The sequence below is a fragment of the Porites lutea genome, chromosome 2 (genome assembly GCF_958299795.1).
Source record: "Porites lutea chromosome 2, jaPorLute2.1, whole genome shotgun sequence".
NCBI classification, from domain to species: Eukaryota; Metazoa; Cnidaria; class Anthozoa; order Scleractinia; family Poritidae; genus Porites; species Porites lutea.
In genome coordinates this window covers 1,845,487-1,868,481 of record NC_133202.1, presented here as the reverse complement: position 1 = coordinate 1,868,481, position 22,995 = coordinate 1,845,487, and the positions used below count along the sequence as shown (strand labels likewise).

Below are 22,995 nucleotides of genomic sequence, written 5' to 3'. Positions count from 1 at the left end.
ACATTGTCATTACCGTCGCTTCTCGGTTGATCTGGGTGAAGTCAGAGAGTTTATTTCTCTCGGAGAAATGAAGACATATCATGACGACAAAACTCCTACTCACCAAGAAGTGGACGAGGCCCGTTCCAGTGAAAGCAACATGTCTTTGTGATGAAGTGATGTAGAGTTATAAAACGTTGCTTGTTTTTCTTTGCACGAATAAGGTTGTTTTAGATGTCTTGTAAAGAAGGCGCACTTTAACTCATAATTAAACGCCATCATCTTCGGCACTACTGTGCGCTAGTTACAAAAAAGCTGCTTTGAGTTTTGATCATCTGCTTGTTTTGTGTAACCAAAAAAAGTGTTTATCATTGACAGATGAGTGGCAATTGGAAATGAACAACAATACCGTGATTTAAATAGATTTGGTTTAATAAAAATAATGTAAATACATAATAATTAGAAATAATTCTCAAAAAAATAATATCATTGATAAAATCAATTCTCAGTAAACAAGTTATCTCTCTCAGTGTACTCAGATACCGAGAAATCCAATATTAAAACTACGAAAAACTCATAAGATATGATGTGCCCAAATTACATTTGCATACTCGCGATATTTTCGACATTTTGCTGATGATGTTTAGGAAGCTTACACGCCTTAATTTCAGAGCAAAACGAATTCCCTTAAGGCTAGTTATTCCGAAAAAAGCATGTGACGTCCAAGTCCTAATATCGGAGAAATCGGTGCTTACTATACTACTATAATTTGACTGGAAGATATACACAGTTTATACATACCCCTGACATTTAATTAGATATAGGATACTTGGCATGTTACTCCTCAAACGCATAAATAATTCATAAACAAAAATACAAAGGAAATAAATGTTTAATGAGTGTTTGGAAATCAGATGAAAAACTGCTCATTTTTGCATCCTTGATTTCTCTTTCTAAAATCATTTTGTTTGAGAAGTAATATCAAGCATTCGACAAAGTCAGTTTCATCACCAGATGAAACACCTCGAAGTTCGTCAAAAATACTCCAATGCGCGTCGTATTTTCAACTCTCTTCTCAGTGTTTCATATGGTGATGAAACACTACGTCTCATGCTTGATATAATACTTTGGTCAAAATTATTCAATTGATTGGAACATTTTCCCATGTAAAACGTCTAAGAGTAACATACACCTTCCCAACTTTTGTAAAAAGTTTACTTTTAAGGTTAAAAGCCATCAGCAAAACACGAAATTAGTTATAGTGTCCTCATTTAATGTCAAAGTTAGCAATAGGCAAGACGAATCTCGATTTCAGTTGGAAATGGAAAAAAAAACGTCGTTTTTTTAGTTGGGTAAATAATCCTCTGTTGAACGAGGTTGACATTTCCGATGAAATACCTCATAAGAAATGCTAAAAATCGTCTGGGAGCATGCCCCCAGACTGCTAAGTGGCTAGCGCCTTGGCAATGGTTGATCGTGTTTGGTCCAAAAGCCTTCCTATGGCCCTGATATCGAAAGCTACTCATAATGAGGAAATTCATTGCCAACCCAAAGAACTTATTATCACACAGGGATCAATTATTTGATCAACGACGGCGATTGAAAGCTAAGGAATCAGTCTTATCAGGTAATCGGCTCCTGGTCTAATGTTTTACATATTTTGCCAGGTTATGGGCTTTATATTGGTAGACTAGGAAGTCAAAGAATCCGGTTTTAGCAAGCACTACAGCATGGAAGGCATGCAACGGCATCATCCTTTTGCCTCTCCTTAACCTTGCTTATGTGGGAACGCGGATAAGATGACATTTGCAGAAACACTGATCTCTGGGGTGGCATCACATAGCCTGACATGAGAAAACAAAACATACACAGAGCTAAAAAGGTCTATTTCAGTCTCGATGGGAGGGTTGATAAGTTGCGTGTCCAATAAATTAAGGGAAAACAAAAACAACAACAAAAAACGCCGTCGTTGTCTTATTAGCGAATCTAACAACCAGGCTTTTAGGTCAGTGTGGGGTGCACAAAATAACCGGCTCTATACTTTATTGCATGCGTTTATGCTAAGATTGGTCTGTAGGTTGCTTGGCGTTAAAATTGTACTGCCTCCAGAGATCCCGCCAAAAATCCGTGGAAGTGTATTGCGTGTCAACTAGCTAAATTACTTAAACGGAAAAACTGAATAGTGCTGATTCCTAGCAAATCCCAATTGGCTAAAAGAAATATATAGAGAGGCAAGTGAAAAAGTAGAAGCAGAGAACGACTAGCGATTTATGTGATGAATAGGCTCGGATCGATCCTAGGAAGAAGCTGATTTCATCCTTAAAAGGCCGGAATAACACATGCACTAAGCTCGATTGTCTCATGATTTCTAGAAATATGTTTTCAGCCAGCATGGTTGTACTTTATATTGGCTCAGCATTCCTTGTTATCATTTCAGGTATGTGATAATTTAAATCGCCGTTTGTGGTTGCTTCACAATATGATATTTGTCAGACACGCGGGGTTCAGTCAGTATATAAGGATTTGTATCACTCCCCTGGGTGATTTTGCAACGTTCATCAAAGGTAGCAGCTCTGAAGGCGTATTCATAATCTTATAATGAATGCTTGCATTTTTTACCTAGTTTACGGTGTCTGTCATGTGCCTCATTTTTTTAATCCCACTTTTCTTTCTTTTCTTTTCTTTCTTCTTGGTTCATAAGAGTTTTGAACCGCCTCGACAAATCTGTTCGGGATTAATTGTGTTTTAAGGGTGAAATGTTCTCAGCAAATACTTCTACTAGCCCTATTTCCTTCAACTTCCGTTCTCCTGTTTTTGCTGCAACACAATCGTATTGTTTAGGCAAAAGTTGGAGGCCGATCGACGAGATGTAGGATCATATAATTATAAATCCAAAATCATATCAGCTCTGAACATGGTACCATTTTGACAGGTCGATTGCTCCCGTGTTGAAATCAGAGTAAGCCATCTGATTCTTTTTAAAGAGGACGCTTTGCCGTTTTACTTCTTTCAAATTCTACTAGAATCATTTTAAAAAATGAAATTGAAATGACGCACTTCCTTCTAGCAGTTAATAGCCAAGTTACTGTCAAGTATCAGTTACGTATTATGCCACTTTGACTGGAGGGGAAACTTACAGCTTTGGGTGGAGTCGCACTACTATCGTGTCAATTCGTTACAAAAGTGAAGATAATGTATGCTAGAGGAAATGTGGGAAAAACAGAACAAATTGATTTATCTCTGCCTCACAGGCGACAGGTGATTAGATCACATTCTGTTATTTCAGTTTGTTTAGTGCGCTTCAGGGACCGTCCCTATAGTTGAAATAAAAACATATGACCGGTCACTTATAACTGGCAGCCGCAACCCGGTGCTCTTTATAGAAATATCTGTCAACTTTAAAATGCCTTCCTTCCACTAACGAGGAAGACCTTTACGCATACAGACTCCTCGCAGCAAATAAAATTTGTGACAATTTAGAGTGTGGAATATATTAACTTCTCGACAAATCGCAACCAACCAACTGATAAAGCACCATCAAGGAAGAAAGGGCTTAGTAGATTGAGATGAATATAGACAACATAATGTCATATGAATCCAGGTGAATAAGGGCTGTCAAAGAGCGACAAATTAAATATAAGTATAATTATTCTTTAACAAAAATATATGTCCCGTCTTCTTTTAAGAAACTGGAAACACCTGGGTCAAAAGCGAAAAATATTCAAACAGGTAAGCCTTTCTTCTCTTTTGATTTAATCATTAATATACTCACACATATCAACAAGTAAATAACTTTCTAATGCGCATTACAACGATTAAAAGACTAAAATCTTAAATATATATCTATATATATATATATATATAAACAACTAATAATAACAGATAAGGGGTCTTAAAGAGATGTGTGACGTTTTAAGAAAAGATCCGAAAGTTATAATGCAAGTACAGTTTTCTTATATATTTAGGAAGCTCGTTTAACATCTTCACCGCCACAACGTTTAAAGGCTTTCCCTGTCTCCCAGTGTTAATAGCGATTTACCTTTGTAATGATGCTGCCTGATATTTTGTATTAAATATAAATAGCATCGACGTCAAAAAAAATAAGCACATATTTGTTCTTTTAAGCAAGAAAGTCGGGATTGGTTGGTCTTTTCAAAAACGTAAGACATGATGCCAATATTAGGTGAATACTTGATCGTGCTTACATAAAGTTTTAACTAGCTATCCTTACCTTATAAAAGACTAAGGGTTCAGTCTGGACTGGGTTAAGGTAGTAGTTTTGACGTTTTTCTTCTCTATACGTTTGCCTACAACCAGAACAAATGATGCTTGGTTATACGAACCGGTTTGCATTGGATATGGTACTATCGATCACCTATTTAGTAAAGGTTCTTACTGCGGTCATGTAATTGGTACGCAACCAGTAGAAGTAATACCAGCGAAGATTCTCATCAACGAGCATAAAATGCGGGTCTATCAGTTATTTAAAACCAAGGTTTTGCAATCACCAGGGTTATTTATGAATTTGAATAAATTACGCGACAAATATTTTGTTGCACCACCGCGCCGAAAATGCCTTGAACAGATTGACGATATATACTGTCACCACTACTTTAAACGCTGCTTCATCGATTCCTGGGGATCCCAGATGCTTTGTAGAGAAGCATGCGAGGAATTAATTTTTCAAGTCTGTGATCGTGAGTTTAAGGAAGCCTCAGATTTCAACAAGGGGCGCGATTCCCGCAAGGATTTTTTTGGATTCTATTGGGACATCATCGACTGCACAAGATTACCATTTCGGAATGAATCCAACAACTGTTATTATCCAGACAAGGTCCGAGGTAGGTAATACTAAGAAAGGGCTGTATTAACGATCCAAGCTCATTAACAACCTATGTAACAACCTATGTTACTGCACTGCTATAGACCGTTTTTAAGTAGAAACAAAACACCATGATCACTTTTATTTGATTTTGACATGTCAATTTCGTGCCTGTGCATGCAGCGAGAACTCTGCTTTTATCATCCAAAGGAAAAGGAAAGAAATTGGATTTTTCTAGAGTGACGTTTTCAGGAGTCGGTGTCACGCTACATGGTGTATGACATTCACGGACGTCTCTTGAGCTGATCGAATAAGGAAAACGACACCTATAAACGAAATTATAGCGGAGCTCCACACGCGCGCGAAGAGCGCGCGTGGGCGGAGCCCCATAGCTAAGGTAATCTACCCATCCCAGAAAATTTGGTAATCACGTGACCGACCGAGCGACCTTCCGTCCGCACCACAGGCATACCAATGTTTACTCTCACACCTTCTAGCTACTTTGGGAGCCCAGGAGGAAGCTGATTGCACATCAATGTTGTCATCAATTGATGGCTGTCAAAACAGGGTATCCGCTGACCAGTATCACCTGACTGTATCGTGGGTTCAGGTGTCGACCCATCAAGGTGGAGTATTTTTTGAAGTTATCCGCTGACTATTTATTCGTTTTCAAATGATTGTAGGCTCACGTTTACTTTTTTTTAAAATAGATATCAAATATGTTGTGTTTATGTCAGTATCGCCCCGCACTATTACGATTTTGATTTCAAACTGACCTCAGACGCAAAATTTCAGCCAGTTTTTTTAAAATACAGGCGGGGAAGACCTTTTCTTACCATGGTCACGTGTTGGTCACGCTCCACATCCAGTTTTTATGCTCTGATTGGTTAAAATTTGACAGGTGAGTTCATGCGTAAAATTTATGCAGCATCTTGAAAGTTGTTTACTTTGACAGCTGAAGCTGACAGAGTTTTGAGTCAACTTGTGATGTTTTTTACTGTCTTTTTCCACTGGATGTACAAAATGAAATACAGCTGCTATCAAGAGTGTTCTATTATTCATGGCTGGTTTGTTTATTGGGTTTTTGGTTGAGAAATGCGTCGCTTGCCAAAGCCGATAATCCGATTTCGGATGGCATTGTTTTTGTTTTTCACCTTGCTGGATGCTTGCGAGAATTATAAAGGCTCAAGCGATCCTTGCCTTACTTGATAGCTTTCAGGAGCTGCATCTCGAATTATGGTAAGCCTAAGTAATTATTGTATTTATATCTAATTTCATGAAGTCCAGCGGCGCAGTTTATGAAGCTAGTTTATGCACGTTTGTATTAAGATTTGACTGAGACACTGATCTGACCTAGTATGAGGTTTGATATAAGCTTAAGCTTACAGAACTTTAAAAAGCCTTTAGTCGGTATTCATTCACCGTAAATAGAAAGAAAAGACTTTCCGAAGAATATTTAGTTATAATTTTGGCTGTGGAAAGAAAGCTTTGAGCGATTTTCTTGTCCTGAGTTCATCTTTGAAAACAGCAAACAGGCCCGGGAAACCGGCGGCTTAAAACATAAACTTAATCTTTAAGCTTACTAGTAAAGACTTGAGGATTCTTAGAGACACTTAAATACTCATTTGTTTTCGTGAATGAAAATTGTTGTCTCTGTAATTGTTCTACCGAATTATATTTCTTTATTGATTATTGGTAGTCTCAAAAGTGTGATTTTCATCGCCTTGCCGTTTGTTTTCAGTCGTTCATAAACATCGCTTGCAGGAGTAATCAAAATGCCGAGCGTATCAAACGCTTTTTAAGGTTACACATCGTTATAAAACCATGAATAAAAAATAGACTCAATAAATTCTTTATCACTTTGAAGCGTAACTCTTAAAATTTCTTCGCAAATTTGGCGCTTGTCAAAAGTTAGAACCGGCTAGCCGTATAGGTGATTTTGGAAATTTTTTGAACAGTTTCGCTGATTAAAAATACACGCGTGCTTCGATGGTCCTGAATATTGAATGAATGCAATTTGTCTTGAAAAATTGTGAAAAACTGCGTTTTGTACGAGGTCTGAATGATAAAAACAGCGCCTCATAGTACTCTTTCTCCTCAGATGTGGCGTATTAAAAAAAATAATAATAAAAGGTTGGTTTGCACGCACCCAGATTTATTGGCAAGAATTTGTAAATTTGTCCATCGCAAAAAATTCGGCCTGATTTGTTCTTATCTACTGTGATCAAGAGCCATTATTGCTCTTAAATTTGACCGTACACCTTTTTGGGTTTAAATATAAGGCTATATCAACTCGATACAAGATTTGTTTCACTCCAAAATCACTTAACTTTTCAATGGGAGCTTCGCTTTTAGCCGTGGCTAAATCTATATATAATGGTAATTGAACTGAGTGGAGTGCAATTTGGTCTGAAATCATACGAGTGATTTCAAAATCGAACGAGCGCGCAGCGCGAGTTCGATTTGAAATCACAAGTATGATTTCAGACTAAAATTGCACTCCACTCAGTTCAATTACCACTTTGTTACATCCATTTTGAAATCGCAGAATTTAGTTAGTACTAATATTTTATTGATCGAGTAGCCGGTTTGTTAAAAAGCCGAAATAAAAAGGCTTTTACATCTCATTTTGTATTCGAGACAGAAATGATGCGATATAGAACAAAAATGGTGCGATTTAAAACAGAAATGATGCGATTTAGAACATGAATGACGCGATTTGGAACAGATGCGATTTAGAGCAAAAAATGGTGCGATTTAGGAATAAATCACACTGCTGAGAGCCAATCAGATTGCACGGATAGCCAGTGATTTCAAAGTGGATGTAATAAATTACATAATCCCTATTAATCCTTCATTTCTTGCATTTGTCCTCTTAGACGAACTCAACGTCCTCCAGAGTGAAGGTAAGATTAACCAACTGTCCCGTAAACCTGTTGATAAAAAGACCTTTTCAATGATTATTCAGGCATTCGATAAGAAATAAATAATGTAAGACAGTATGCATAAATCAGGCTCTTTTCATCTCTCCACCTCTAGCCTGCGTGACAGGCGTTTGAAAGGGAAGGGAAGTGGAGTTTTAGACGCGAGTAACACAGACTGGTCATTGCGCCTCTTTACTGACAATGAACAACTACAGTAAACTCCAAGTGAAGCGTACCTTCATAGATTCTACTGATGTGTAAAAGTGCTGTCACGCTACTTTCTCTGTTTTTAAAAAACTAAAACTGACGTCTTAGACTTCGCATCAACTGAATTCCAAAAATAATGATTCACGTTTGTTGATTTAAGGCTATATTTAGGCACTGAAAGTGTTTCCTGTTTTCTTTTCCTGTCTTTTGTTGCAGCAGATGGCAAGGACGGACATGGATTGAAACGTGAAAAAGTTGGCTCAACTTTTTCAAGTTTTGCTGCCGCCATGCCTGCAAAAATCGCCAAAAGATATTATGATTAGTGCTTCCTAGTAAATTTTTTTTGATATCTTCTCCAAAATTCTACAGGAGCATTTTTCCTATGGGTAAACTAAGGTAATGCGTAATGAATTTAGCACAAAATTGACTTAACAAAGCAACATCATCGTGAAATAGCCCCTTTAAGAGTATTTCTTTTTGTCAACTCCTGATCCCTTCCTCATGCAGCCAGCTCATTACGGGCCGGAGCTTCCTTGAGTTGACAGTGACAAGCTCAGCTACAGGCTGAAAAGCTGCTCTTATTCGGCCGTTCTTGTCAACCTCTCATCATGAACATGCAAAGTGGATTTTTGATTTTTTCAAAATATTTTTCATTTTTCTCGTGCTTTAATCAGTCAAATAGTCAAGACCCCCCAGTGAAGATACTCCTTGAGTAGCACACGACGTGGTACATGCAAATTTGTAACCATGTCCGCAACAGTTGTTGGGGTTCTCCTAAATCGACGAGTTTGTCAGTCTGTGAGCTCTATACGTTACGGTCCTCGCAATTCTTTTTGCCATTATTCAGTCTAATTTGTCCCGTCTTCTTATGGTTCTAATCCAAGTCTTCTGAGTTCTATCAGCTATTATCTGCTCTAGCTAACCCATAACTTCATGTTTTTTCTTGTTGCAGATTGCTTCTATGGAAACGGACGTGGCTATCGGGGCAACGTAAGCACCACCAAAAAGGGCTACACTTGTCAGGCGTGGGATTCACAGTGGCCCCACAAACATGAGATTAATGGATCCATTTACGAGGAGGTCAGAAACAGCAGCAATTATTGCCGCAATCCAGGAGGGTTTGGTTCGAAAGGGACTTGGTGTTACACCACTAATATGAGCTTGCAGTGGGACCACTGTGATGTACCTAAATGCTCCAATAAAAGTAAGTGGCTTATACTGACTCAGTTACTTTATTGTTTTAACTAAGCTTGCCCTGCAAGAGTTACGTACTGAACAAGTCAGCAAGTGTCACCTGCGATCGCATAATGGTGTCTACAGCTGTACATGTGAACATAACGACAGAGAGTATTTCCTAAATGCTGTCTTTTAAAACAAAAATAAAAACATTTAAAACGGACTTAAGTGGCAAATAAACGGCGCTTGTATACTTTTGGAAGCACTTCAAAGCCCCCAGTTTTGAAATTTCAGTCTTGCCCCTAAAAGGGCATTTCGATTGAGCCTATTCCGGAAAAGGTCCTACTTTAAGGGAAATTTTCACTGTATGATCTACAGAGATGGCTACCATACAATAATCCGATGTGGTGTAGTATTTTTTTGTATGGTGACAAAATTTCAAAAGAAGTGACTTGTAGCAGTTGTGTAATTTTCTCTAAGTGAAGAGATGTGATACGAAGGTCATATTTTGCTCATAACATTGATGAGGATCAAATTTTTAAAATTGAAAGGGAAAGCAATTTAGACAGCTTAAAATTTAGGAACCAAGTCACCATAAAGCACCAGTTTCCACAACGTTTACAGTTAACAATGGGCGTTTTCATGAAAAGTCAGTACGCTCAGGATCATAACCAGTACCATAGAAATAATAGCTTTCTTACCAACGTTCATGCTAGTAAAGCATTTCGTCCACCCTGCCGCAGAACACAACAAACACACATCTCGATTTACCTGATTAATCCACGTAGTTTATAGCAAATAATTGAAAGACACATTCATTTGGGTTCACAGACTCTGTGAAGTCTATACCTTGCTTGTTATCTACTACAACAACTCGTTTCTTCGCAAGTAATCCCCACTTACGATTTATCACAGTTTGTTTCCTTTTTGCCTTTTTCATTTAGCTCCATCAAGCCCGCCGGCCGATTTCAGGGGTCATAATCTGAGCTCAACAAGAATTAAAGTCTTTTGGGGAGATGTTCCAAAACATTCTATACATGGAATACTTATCGGATTCCATGTGGCCTGTGAAAAGCTCGACTTCACTGACGAGCATTTTGTCGACACCAAGTCTGAACATCATAACTGCGAGTTTACAGGAATGGAAAAATATACTAATTATAGCTGTCGGCTGAGAGCCTACAACAATTTTGGAAATGGTACATGGAGTAAACAGCTTTTGATTTCAACTGATGAAGATGGTATGTGGAGAATTCGCTTGGTTTGTTTGCTTCTGGAAAAAAAAAATCCATACAAAGAAACCAATGGACAGAAATAGCTCAGTCAGTGGCCTGAGAAAACAGCCGACATTTGGCGACGCCATCACTCAGTTTCCCCACCAAATGACGTCTGAGAAAAGAGCGCAAAAATTCCTTACTGATGACCTGTCACTACTCAGATCTGGGTAGCACTTCTGATTGCATTATTGAAGAAAATTTTTAGCCAACCAGAACCACTACCCAGATTTGGGTAGTGACGGGTCATCAGTATAGCATTTCTGCGCTCGTTTCTCAGACTTCATTTCACGGAAAACCAGTGGTGGCGTCGCGAAATGTTGGCTGTTTTCTCAGGTCTTAGTCTGAGTAGAGCACTGGTCTGTAGAGCCTGCGCAGGAGCTCGCGGTTTCGACCCTCGGGTCAGGACTAAGAGTCTCTTCAAATGACTAAGAACTGACGCTGGTCCGATGCTAAGGCAAACGAGATGAGTCAGGTGTCTCTCGCTTAAGACGAATGAATTTGCTCATCTAAGGTAAATTCACGAGAGCAGTTGAGAGCAAGACACGGTACACGATTTGAACTAATTGAATATCAAGAAGTCTGAAAATGCCAAGGTTTTCTTGAGATTGGGTTGGTATGTGTATAGGAATGGGACTCATCTATAACTTACCAGTTGTTGCTGTATCAAAACAAGAAAAGCCAGTTTTAATTTGTTTTTGTATTAATTGGAAGCCCAAATGTGGCAAAAAGCTGCAGGGTATTAATACGATACTCTAAAATGTTGTCTTCCATCATTCCAAAAGTTACTGTTGCGACTGTAATTATAGGAATGATCGCTTCCGTGTTAGAGGGAACATGTCGGTAAGTCGGTTTTGAGATTGCATTTCAAAATAGCAGGCGCAAAACGTCTCTCCTAGACTGCTTAGAGATTTTATTATCTTTATTTTTTATGGACTAAATTCCCTCAAAGGTTTTTTCACAAACTTTTCAAACCCTTTCTCCGCCAGAAGTTTTTTTTATTCAGTGGCCGGTCACAATTGACACGAGTCAAGACAACATCAACGAGATTTCTTCACTTTTTGGGTACAAACCGTATAAATGAGATAGTTAAACAATTACCAGTTTACTGCTCAATCATAAAACCTGGTTAGTTTAAAATCCAAGATGGAGGCCAATATAGCGACTATTTAGGGTGACGTTTTTGCTTCACACGTTGTGAAGATAACAACAGACCATCTACTAAACGTTTGTACTTTTCCCCTCCCCTTTAACCACGGCTGGAGTGTGGATTTGTCAACATGCAAGAGTTGATAGGGAAGTCACTTGTCCATTGTCGAGGTAGGCACACTTATTATAAGTAATCTTAATTCACCTTTCTATCTAGTTCCAGACCGCCCTCCTGAAGAAATATTAGCAAAAAGCCTTGGAAAGGATGTGGTGCAGCTTGAGTGGAAACCAGTCCTCCCGAAATATGCGAATGGAAAGGTTCTTGGGTATAAACTAATTTACGGTGTCGTTAACAGCATATTGCGAGCTAACAGCATCGTACCTGCACCAGGACATCGTCTAAAGATCGGTGGACTGAAACCCAACACGAACTACAGCTTCCAGATTCTTGCATTTACCTCAAAAGGCAACGGTGCGACCAGTACAAACTTCTTCGCTAAAACGTCTTCAGGTACACTGGAAATCATTGTTACAAACAAGTAAATAGAAAAGGGGGGAAAGAAAGAATTAAAAAATAAACTAGAAACAATAAAATAAAGAAATAAATGAAAAAATATTAATGAATGAATAAATAAAAATCGCCAATGATTGACTGGTAGTACATGACTGTCGTAATGTCGACGGGCATGTTATGTCAGTTCCTAATTATCACAGCCAAATTGAAATCTAAGTAGTTGTGTTTTCTTTTTTTCGTAACAATTGAAAACCGAGCAAACCATGAAACCTAATTTAAATCCACTGAAAGTTCTGTAAAAAATTAGGTCGATTTCTCCATCACAGGTTTGCTAATAATACCATGAAGGGCATGAGTGTCCCATGAAATGAAGGATCTCAGTGTTAAGTGTTCAACTCCTTATCATGTCGAACACGAGTAGTTTCCGCAGCTATTTTGTTTACTCTTCAAAAGGTATTTTTGAGACTTTGAGTTTTTTCACACTGATGATTTTTGAAAACTGAGGGACGACTCCTCTAAAGTGCTTTTCAAAAAATGTTTTGATAATACAACGATTAATCTGATATCAACTCATCCTCTGAGACCCAGGGGCAGATAGTTGGGGCGAGGGAAAGTCTCAACGGGCGGGAAAATATGGCACGAAGAAAAGTAAAGAACGGCGAGAAGAGCCCCTGGGGACAATGTCTTACCAGACCAGTTCCAAACGGTCGCCGCCGTGCTGCCTTCTGATAGGGCAGAAAAACACAAAAGTTTTCTGGCACCAATCACAGGCCAGAACGGCGGCAACCGTTTGGAACTGATCTGGTAAGATATTGTCCCCAGGGGCTCTTCTCGCCGTTCTTTACTTTTCTTCGTGCCATGTTTTCCTGCCCGTTTAGACTTTCCCTCGCCCCAACTATCTGCCCCTGGGTCTCCGAGGATGATATCAACTTAATCAGACTTGTAACAATCCAACAGCCGGGGAATATTGCCTTAGTTATTTTTTTATCTGATGCTTTTTTTTTCAGAACCGAAGCAAAACCGGAGCAACGATCTAGGTACTGCTACATTTATATTTTCAATCTTTGGTCAGGTCAAACTTATCCTTGCAAGCACGTTAATGTTTGTTTTCATTTGTCTTTCTATTTGATAGGAAAAGGAGCCATAGTTGCAGCAAGTGTTGTACCTGGTATCGTTGTCTTCAGCACCATTTTCCTCGCAATATACTTTGCAAGAAAGAGGCAATTGATGGCCCTGAACAATGGAAATAGTAAGTTGATCTTACAAAAAGTAAAATAAAATACTTTTAGTCAGTTATAGCTTAAGACATACAGTGGAAAATCTCCACATCATATTTAACATAAAAACAGGATGTTATAAGCAAGAGAGTCTCTTGCTGGTAGCCACATGGTACTACAATTTTTAGTAGCTTAGCTCTCGCATGTCCCTTACTGAGGTCAACCTCTAGCCTTCAGAAACCAGACAGTCACTGAATGGATCAGATTTCTGTTACACGAAATTATCTTTTTCGAGTCGCCTGTGTCACTTTTACCTTCAACAGTTAACAGGAATTTAGCTGGAGGTGTCGTACCATACGCTACATCACCACTGGACTGGATTGATAGAATCATTGCTAATAGACACGGATACGAAGCACTCGATGACGAAAATGTTCCCATCATCACACCACGTCGCCATCGCTACATCAACATTGCTGCTGATGGTTCCCTAAACATTCCACCGTACCTGAGGAACATTCTTATTGAGTTTGAACAAACCTATGAAAACACACGCTACAATAGGCTGAAAAGGTTTGTGTATTAAATGTTTGTGGCAAGATGTGATGTTCAAATGTGATGTTCACAGTAAACCGGTAGCTATACGCGGCACCACGAAATCGAAAGTGGAGCGACTCGGATAGGTTTTGTGCCACACATTTGAACACCTATTCGAAATGTCGCGGAAGTAAAAAAAAAAAGGGTGATAACTGGAACATACTGAGGCGAAAGTAAATATTCAAGGATGAGGACTAGAATTTAGCGCACCAACCCTCTGCGCCGACCGCGCATGTACGATGTTCGATGTGAACGACTTGTGCCGACGCGGGCCGTTGTTGTTTATACTACTAAGGGACGGATCCGGACCATTAGAAAACTTATGGGGGGGGGGGGGGGGGGGGGCGAAGTACCAAAAAAAAAATTCGCGCAAGGAAAAATTAAATGAAAAAAAATTCCTGCACGCCAGTTAACCCTAAAAAATATTCATGCTATGGCCTAAAAAAATTCATACAAGGAATTTGATAACGAAAAACAATTCCTGAGGCTCGAAACTTCCCCTCCCCCCCCCCCCCATAACTTTTCTAATGGTCGGTCCCTAACGGATAGCTTTTCGTGGCGCCAAGAAAAGCTGTCCGATATAGTGTGAACAGAGCTCGAGACTGAAAACAAGAAATTCTGAAAATGAAATGGTCTGTTTCTTTTTGACAAGAACATTATTGGTCGAGATGGGTCCTAAAGGGACCACTGTCGAAAGTGGAACGAAGCTTGGCATTTATGTTTGGACCAAAAAATTTAAGAATTTTGCAAAACGGGAACCATTTTTCGTTTCCTTAGTTATAAAAGAAAGGCCAAAGCCTCTGTCAAACCTATAGCTACTCCCTGTCTGGTAGAAATAATCTGAAATCACTTATCAATCAGTTGTAATTAATGTCATGAAGGTTTGTTTATTGTGACAGAAAACGAACCGTACGGAGAAATGGGCAACCCAAATACGATAAGCTGGACAGAGGGCTATCTAGCTACAATGCTCTGCACCACCAGAACTATATACGCAGTCTCGACGTCCCACAAGGAATAACGACTACAGAGACTTTCAGAGAACACAACCACCGCTCCACTGATTGGAGTGAGCTTCGAGAATTTATGCGGGCTCAGTCTGAAAGTGATGTTAACAGCAAGTGGTTGACCGAAGTGGGAGTTGCAGAACAGGCAACGAGTTTTCGTCGCCGTCGTTTCTCTGTTGACCTGGGTGAAGTGAGGGAGTTCATTGCATTCAGAGAAGTGGGGATTCACTTAGAAGATGAATTCACAGTATGAATAATAAATCAACTTTTGAAAATTACTGACCAAACGGACGGCCGATATTTAATCGTTATAGTATATAACTCAAACGCTCTTGTAAGTTTATTATTATTTTTTTCACTCAAGCAGTGATGAAATTTGTTGCATCTTTGTCCTTTTTCAAGGAATGCTTTATTATTTGACAACAATGTTCTATTAAGTAAGTTTTAACTTGATTAAAATGCCTTTATAAATTCTAACCCGGCTTAGTTGCTATCATTTACAAGCAGTAGTCATTTAGAGTATTGTGGCACATTTAAAATGTACTGGAATTCCACGTCTTTCCACAAGTTCCGTAGAAGTTTCTGTTTACGTATTTGTACCGAAGCACAAAATCCTTGTCTGTAATTATATAAAAAAAAACATATCGATTATTTTCGTAGCATTAAAGATAAATCTAAGCTTCAGAACGTTGCTAAGATCTTGCTTATAACAAGAATGTAATTTATTAGCCATAAATTAAAAACAAATAAACGTTTCTTGGACTCTGCTTTAGTGAGTTCAGTAGTAAAAAAATTCGCACGAGTTGATTTAATCGAGTTCCCAAACGAATAGAGAAATTAAGAGAGCCTTCGTCTATGCTCACCATTCTTAGAAATTTTGAGAAAATGGTTCATGTTTGATTCTACTTTTTCAAGTTTTAAAATCGTTAGTAAATCATCGCTGGTTGGGTATTGTGTTGTGAGGTAGTTGGATATCATTTGGTTATGTGCAGTATACCAAGAACCTTTCCCAGCACAACCACCGTATTCGCTTTGATGAGGCGGTTATTCGGCACCACGTATTTTGCTTTTCTTTTCCCTTTAACACCGGTGAACGATCATAAAAGATAAGAACCGCGAAAGAAACGTAACAAAAAATATTTTCAAGGCTTGATATAGCATTATATTAAAAACAGCAAGCAATCAATCAAATACACATGCACCGTCCTGTTGCTGTGAAAGTGCTGCGCTTGTTCGAGTAATAACGGTAGGCGTCGACCCTTTCTCAAGGGAGTCCGCCCCTGGGGGAGTTTAAGTTCCGTCTTAATTTTTGAATCTTAAATTCCAATATCTCGCCATAACTGTGAGCGCTGTTTTGGTTTCTCACAATCAATCAATCAGTTTTGTATTCGTTTATCAAGCGCGGACACTTTCGTTAGTTCCAAATTATTTTTCTCTTCAGTTCGGTTTCATCAATAATCCGAAACAAGAGACGAAGCCAAGAGTAACCGCTTTCTGGCAGCCAGGAAGCCACAGCTAAGCAAATTCCCAATCTTCTTCAAAACGCTTCATTACTGAGCTTCGATAACAATATAGATATTTATTGCAAATTTAAAACAAAAACTTTGACAAAAAGAACAAAAAGGACTAAGATTTTGAAGACACATTTTTACATACATACATATAACATGTGTTTTCAAGATTGTAAGACAATTTTAACTTGGCCGCGGGTAGCTGTGCCATGATTCTACGCTAGGTGGGTAATGTTTTCAGAAAATAAAGAAAAAGAGAACTAGTGACTCACGAATGTTCTTTCGCCACCATGGGAACAGTCAAAAGCTGTGTCAGAATGCAATGAAACAAGCTAGTTGCCTGCTGCTTGGAAAACTACTGACTCTGTAACAGTATTTCATTTGTTCACGCGACATCAAATGGGCTGATTTCAGCTAACATGATGTTTATTAGTTTATTAGAAATTCAGCACTGTTAGTATTGCTTATCAGTGCAGTCGAACGTGTTTCAGTTTTTTTCTGCTGAAGCGATATTCTTCCACCTCCCTTCCGGCTTCATCTGTACTAATTGCCAATAAATTTTAGTGCCAGCTAACAGGACTGACTTTATCTCCTTCTGGCAACGAGTTCGAAGATCTCGATCGCAGTTGAAAGGAACTGCATATATTAGACTGGAAAATTACTCAAAGCTCTGGGAACGCTTGCTGAAGCGCAACTGTTTTAAACGTCAAAAAAATTACCCGGAGTATTAACTCCTTGTGCCATGATTTCTATCTCCTCGACTTTGGTTCTTGTCGTGAGTTCGTTTTTTGTTATCTCATCAGGAATGAACTTTTTAGTAATAATGTACCTTGTACATGTATCGCCGATTAGGTATACATATATGTGATTGTTCATTAACACTTACTAATGACAAATCGGGCGACTGACGTCTATTATCTAACGTTTTTAGAGGCTGGTATCAAAGATGCCTCAAGCAATAACAGTGAAAACAAGTAAGAATCTTCAAAAACGAAATACAATTACCAGTTTAAAGTTTTGGTCTCACTCTTATGCAATCGTTATGTTGCCTGTTAGTGGCAGAACACACTGAGTCTGAGGTGCCAAAATTCATAGCGAACCTGAAAAGCCGGACACCTGTTCGTAGAAGTATTTGCTTGTTTGTGTTTCACGTTTTATTTTTTACTATGAGTCTGGAAAAGGGTTTACTTTCGCTTCTTTAATACACTGTAAAATGAAAAGAGCCAAATCGACCCCAAAGGCCAAATCGGCCCCAATTTCTCGAGGGCCGATTTGGAACATGCTGGGCCGTTTTGGACAGAAAGAGTCAGAACAGTTCTAGATGGTACCAATTCGGCCCATCAAATTTCTGAATCGGCTACACTAAAAGCTACTTTGGCACTTCCTCTCAATTTGGCCCTTCCGATAGCCAAATTAAAATTCCGATTTGGCCCCAACAAGGTCTACTCAGAGCGACCGCCTTTTGCCGTCAAAAGGGGCGCAAGGAGACCGCGGTCTTCGGTTGAAGTAACCATAGTCACGTCTGACACAATCCAAAGTACGGTCCGTTTAGTCGAGTAAGAAACTAAGATAACTTTAACGTAGACCTAAAACCGTGACGACAGTCAGAGACTGTAAGGTAAATCATGGTTTCGAGCGAACCTTCGCCTCGAGCGAAGGTGCAAATCGGAAACAAAGCTACAATCACGCTCCCGAATGTTCTGCACGTGATTTCAATATCGATAACATTACATGATGCGTCACGCAAACTAAACGCTGGGAGGGCGTTACAGTACAATATCCCTCGGTATTGATAGCAAACAAAGACCCAGCCATCATGTACATATATTTTCTGATTCATAAGTAAAAGGTTTTTAAAATTTCGAACGCCTGCCACGCAGGCTAAAAATGACACGACATGTAAACAATCGAAAACATATTTTGGAAACAATACACAACTGGTCAGCGGGCTGTCCCTGTGCACATGCTCTTTGGTGTCGTCCTTTTGGCGTCCATTTGAAAGTACTGCAACGGTTGCGAACATGCCAGTTACTTTGGGGATCAGGAGTCTTGCATTATACTTCTCGACAGCATCAAAGGACATTCAAGGTGTTGTTACTAATTATTTTCGAACAATGAGCCGTCGTTGATCCATCACTTCGCTCTTGAAGTTCGTCGTGAAGAATCGGAGACAGAAGCCTCGTGAGGCGCAACGGTTTTCAAGATGAACTGCACAAAATTATAATAATAACAAACGCTCTCCAAGAATCAAGACTTTGCTGGAAAAAGCCGATAGTAAGACCAGGTAAGCCGCCCTGATTCGCTCTCTTTCTACCAAATGCAAAAGACTGAGCTATTTTAACCACGTTTGATGAAACAGAATTCAGGGTCACTCAAGTCCACCTTGTTGGAACGTTTTGAAGAACGGGTCATTAGATGCTTTAATTTTATTATCTAATGATAAGGAAATAAGTGACCCTGTATTCTGTAGTTAAGCCAGTGGAGGAGTTAAAAAGCACTTCTTCCATCCCCTCACTGTCCCCTATTTAAAACAGGGAGAATGATAAACATATCTAATGAAGAAACCTTAAAGCCATTTCAACTAAAGAAGATGGTAAGGATGGTGTGGACTGGTTATACATTTACAATGTAGATTTCGGTACTTGTTTTGTTTTAAGTAAGGTTTACCCTACCAATGCATTATTTCTCTTGTCTGATAAATAAGTGCAAAATAAATGCATTAAAAATAGAGAAATTTAAAACCCTTTTAACCCTAAGATTAAAATTTGAATGCTCATTTGTTGCCCCTATTCATTTCCTACAGAAGTAGTGGGAAGAAGTTGATAAAATATCAAGCAAATTGTGTGATCATGTCCATAATTCTCATGAACACTCTGTTTTACAAAGCATTGATATTACAAGGAGAAATAGCCCTTATGCATGTTTACGTCAGACGAGTAAATTTCACCACCAAGTCTCGTTTTCAAAATATAAAGTTGCGAAGTTTTGCATAAATGAATTCTCAGGGCAGTACAGTTGAAAAGAATACTCACGCATAAAGAGTGCAAATGCGAAGAATTTTGCTTTCAAACGAGGCTTGGTTGTGAAATTTGCTCGTCTGACGTAAACATGCATAAGGGCTATTTGATGCTGATCACTCTTAAGGCTTAAAGGGTTGAAAGAATAATGTGAATTATAATAATAAAGTTATGCATAAAATTAGGAAATAGGATTTTAGGTTGCAGAATTCTGCAGGTGTGATTGAGGTAACAGGGTCTGTCAGTCGATTTGCTCCCACAGTTACTCAGAACTGTGTGTAAATAAACTTGGTGCTCCAAGTCAACCAGTTTTAATTTAATAACATTTCTCCTATGGCAGAAATAGAAAGGCGGGCATCCTTTTGGTAGTGAACAAGGTTCTGCGTCATTGATTGGAGTGCTAAGAGGACTTCGGGAGGAATTTATCACTATTGTAGAGGTAGGTGTTTTGGGAATACAATGTTTTTCCTGATATTGTGATACAAAATACCACAAGAGTGCTACAAACTCAACTGTACATTGAACCCTAAATGCTTGGGAAGCCCAGATACAAGTGGAAGTCAGACAAAATTGAGATGCAATTTAGCTTTTGTTATGAAGGTATCTCTTGGGAGCCATTCCCGTCACCAGACTACACCAAATCTCACAGAATAATAATGGCTACATAATACTTAATGAATTTTGATTTACAGCTGCAAAATTTCTTGATTGGTGAGAAATACATGTACTAAAAGAATCTTCTTGTATCAGGACATGCACACTGTAATTACCTCCTCAATGATGTGTGAATATGTTAGACATAATTATGCTGTCATTCTTTTTCCCATAACATAAAGGAAGCATAATTTCAACAAACTATAATTTATACAGTATACCATACATGCATATCTGAAAACTGGAACAAAGTAATTAAACCAACATTTTTTTGACAATAGTATTGTTATGACCATACTGACTTTTTATGTGTACGCACTGTTTGTTGTGTTTTGATTATTGTTTTTATCATTTCTAAAATTACAACATTTGTTTTTATTGCAGAGGGATGCAGATGTTGACAGGAAAATTCAGGATTTTGTTGTGACAAAGGGAGGCATTATTTGCCAGTTTCCTCAGAAGAAGATTGATGCAGTGATAATATTGCTTGGGTGTTTTTATGTATTTAATGTATCATACACCTAATGCAAAGCCATCTTGACTTTTCTAGATCAGGCATTGATTGAAAATGGACTGGGGTAGACACTTATCAATGTTTCCTCCCTTTTTTAATGACTTGGCAAATACCTCAGTTCTTGCTGAATGTTAACTCAGGACAACCTCGCAAGGTGTAGCCAATTTTCATGGAAGTTTTCTTTCACTCTTATAGACCAAGATTTGGCAAGATTTTTTAAACATAATATCTGTGGAGTAAAATATAGTTTAAAACATTTGCCAAGTCATTAAGGGCTGGGCTGGTTTACTAGTAAGATACAGAGTCGGAACTGTACAAATCAAAAGCATAGAGTGTTGATCTAGATATAACACTAACAGGGTATAATTACTCCAATTATGACTCCTTCACTTTTGATCTAGTGAAAACTATAAAGCATGGGAACAAGAATTTTGACTGGTAAGTGGTTTATCCTTCAACGATTACACCCCTGCTTAATCTGGTTTTCTACATCATAAGCAGAATCTGAAGAGTAGAAAGTTGTGATGACTCCAATTCCATCAAGCTTTTAGTTATGACTTCCCTTGCAACTCTGATTTTTGATTTTCACTAGGTAATGAGTGCTCTGACTATGACCCTGACTTTGTCCCGAGTGAAAACCACCCTTCAAAAGGATTAGGTCAAGTCATTAAAGGCTCGCACTAACAAGGTAGACAGAGTCGGAGTCATAATCAGAAGCTTGAGAATTGATATAGCTAAAGCATCTTAGTTCATTATTGCTCTTACAACTCTTTTGCTTCAATCTAATGTACATTGTCAGAACTGTTAGCAGGAGAACTTGACCAACTCTGACAATCTTTTGTTTTTTTTTTGTCAAAAGGGGAGTTATAAAAGAAACCTTAATTGACTCCAATTCTGGTGAGCTTTAATTAATGAAACCCTTTACAACTCCAATTTTTGATTTTCACTATAGGTTTTAAGTGTTCCTATGATGCTGATTATGATTTTGACTTTGTCTTTTGTGAAAACCGTTTTAAGAAGTAGTTACTTTGATCGCACCGAAGACAAGTGTCTCTCTTGGCCAATTTAATTCCTCCAATAATTCTAAATGTTCAATCTAGAAAAGTTGAGATTAACCGAAGATAATATTACATAAATAGGTTGGAATACGCATTGTTATGATGTACACATATCACAGTAACTTATTCAGAACTGAATAAATGTTTGAAATAAGCCTTAGTTTGGTTTCATTATTTATCAATACCCTAATTAAGGGAAAAATCTGTAGGCCCCCACCCAAATTAGAAAAACCATAATGGCCCGATATGGGGCTGAATCGGCTACTTTTGGAGGGGTAGTTTTAAAGAGGGCCAAAATTTGAGGGGGCTGTTTTGGCTACTGGAAAATCCAAAATGGCCCTAGTGTTTTCCATATTGACCCTTTACATGGTCTAATTTGGCCCCGATGCAAGGGTCAATTTAGCCCCAAATGTTGGTACTAAAACAGCCCCATCTCAGTGGGGCTGAATTGGCCCCAAAAACAGTACCATTCTGGACTCACCCGTTTCGGCCCCATTTTTGGGGCCAAATTGGCTCTTTTCATTTTACAGTGTAGTTTCTGGAGCACCTCTTCATGGCACTTCCATACACTGACGAGTCCGAGGCGAGCTATAAACTTGTTAGTGATGCAACTCTTGCCTAATGCATGAAGTTATAATAGGCCACATCAGTCTTAGTATCATAAGCAGAAAGCTTTTATGTCACCTTTGAGGGAAGTTCTAGTAATACCAAGAAAACTGGTTAATAGGAGTTTCTTCTTCTACCTCCCACAATAAATTCCATTTAATTTTCAAAAGTACTGAACAGTAGACAAGAGTGGAATGCCGATTTCTCAACCCTCAGTTTTTCGAAATTCCCGATATTCGAACCAAATAAACCTAACTTCACCAATCAAACACTGTAATTTTACCCGAGATTTTTTAAACCTTACGATAATTTGAGTTGCTTTTCCCCAGCTACGCAAACAAATCGGGACACACAGAAGAACATTGTCCCTATGACTAAAGACCAAGAAGGCTTTTTCAGGGAAGCTCGTATTTCTTCCCTCCCCACAAACGCCCACCCAACGGAGAACAACATTCCTTTCCCAATATTTTATTATTTTATTCGCGAGGTAACTTACCAATCAACAGTTTTGAAATAAAGTGTCGACAGGCTAAACTTGACTCAGAAGATCGTGGTAGTGTAAAACCGTGACCTTGAAGTTACTTCTTGAAGATACCTTTTTTCTTCTTTCCTTTCCTTTGCTAAGGTTATGCAGAGCACGGAGTATTCTAAAACCTGACGCTAAATCTTACTTTTGCCGCTCCGAGTTTATCATTTATTAGAGGTAATAAAACTTTCCCAGTTTTTCATGCAGATCGGTTACCCTGCGGTCCAGGTCAACTTTCCAGAC

General features: G+C 38.6%; 1 protein-coding gene and 1 long non-coding RNA gene across 2 annotated transcripts; both read left to right on the top strand.

Moving 5' to 3' along the window:
* Positions 1 to 4,444: 4,444 nt before the first annotated feature.
* Positions 4,445 to 15,119, top strand: LOC140929176 (uncharacterized). The gene is made up of 9 exons (XM_073379043.1): positions 4,445 to 4,820; positions 7,681 to 7,707; positions 8,885 to 9,136; positions 10,053 to 10,349; positions 11,749 to 12,042; positions 13,053 to 13,082; positions 13,178 to 13,294; positions 13,586 to 13,835; positions 14,759 to 15,119. The coding sequence occupies exons 1-9, from the start codon at positions 4,445 to 4,447 to the stop codon at positions 15,117 to 15,119; spliced, it is 2,004 nt and encodes a 667-aa protein (XP_073235144.1).
* Positions 15,120 to 17,962: 2,843 nt separating this feature from the next.
* Positions 17,963 to 21,764, top strand: LOC140927350 (uncharacterized). Its single transcript, XR_012164559.1, has 3 exons — positions 17,963 to 18,661; positions 19,735 to 19,833; positions 20,433 to 21,764. It is a non-coding gene; the product is annotated as an uncharacterized lncRNA (long non-coding RNA).
* Positions 21,765 to 22,995: the final 1,231 nt, after the last annotated feature.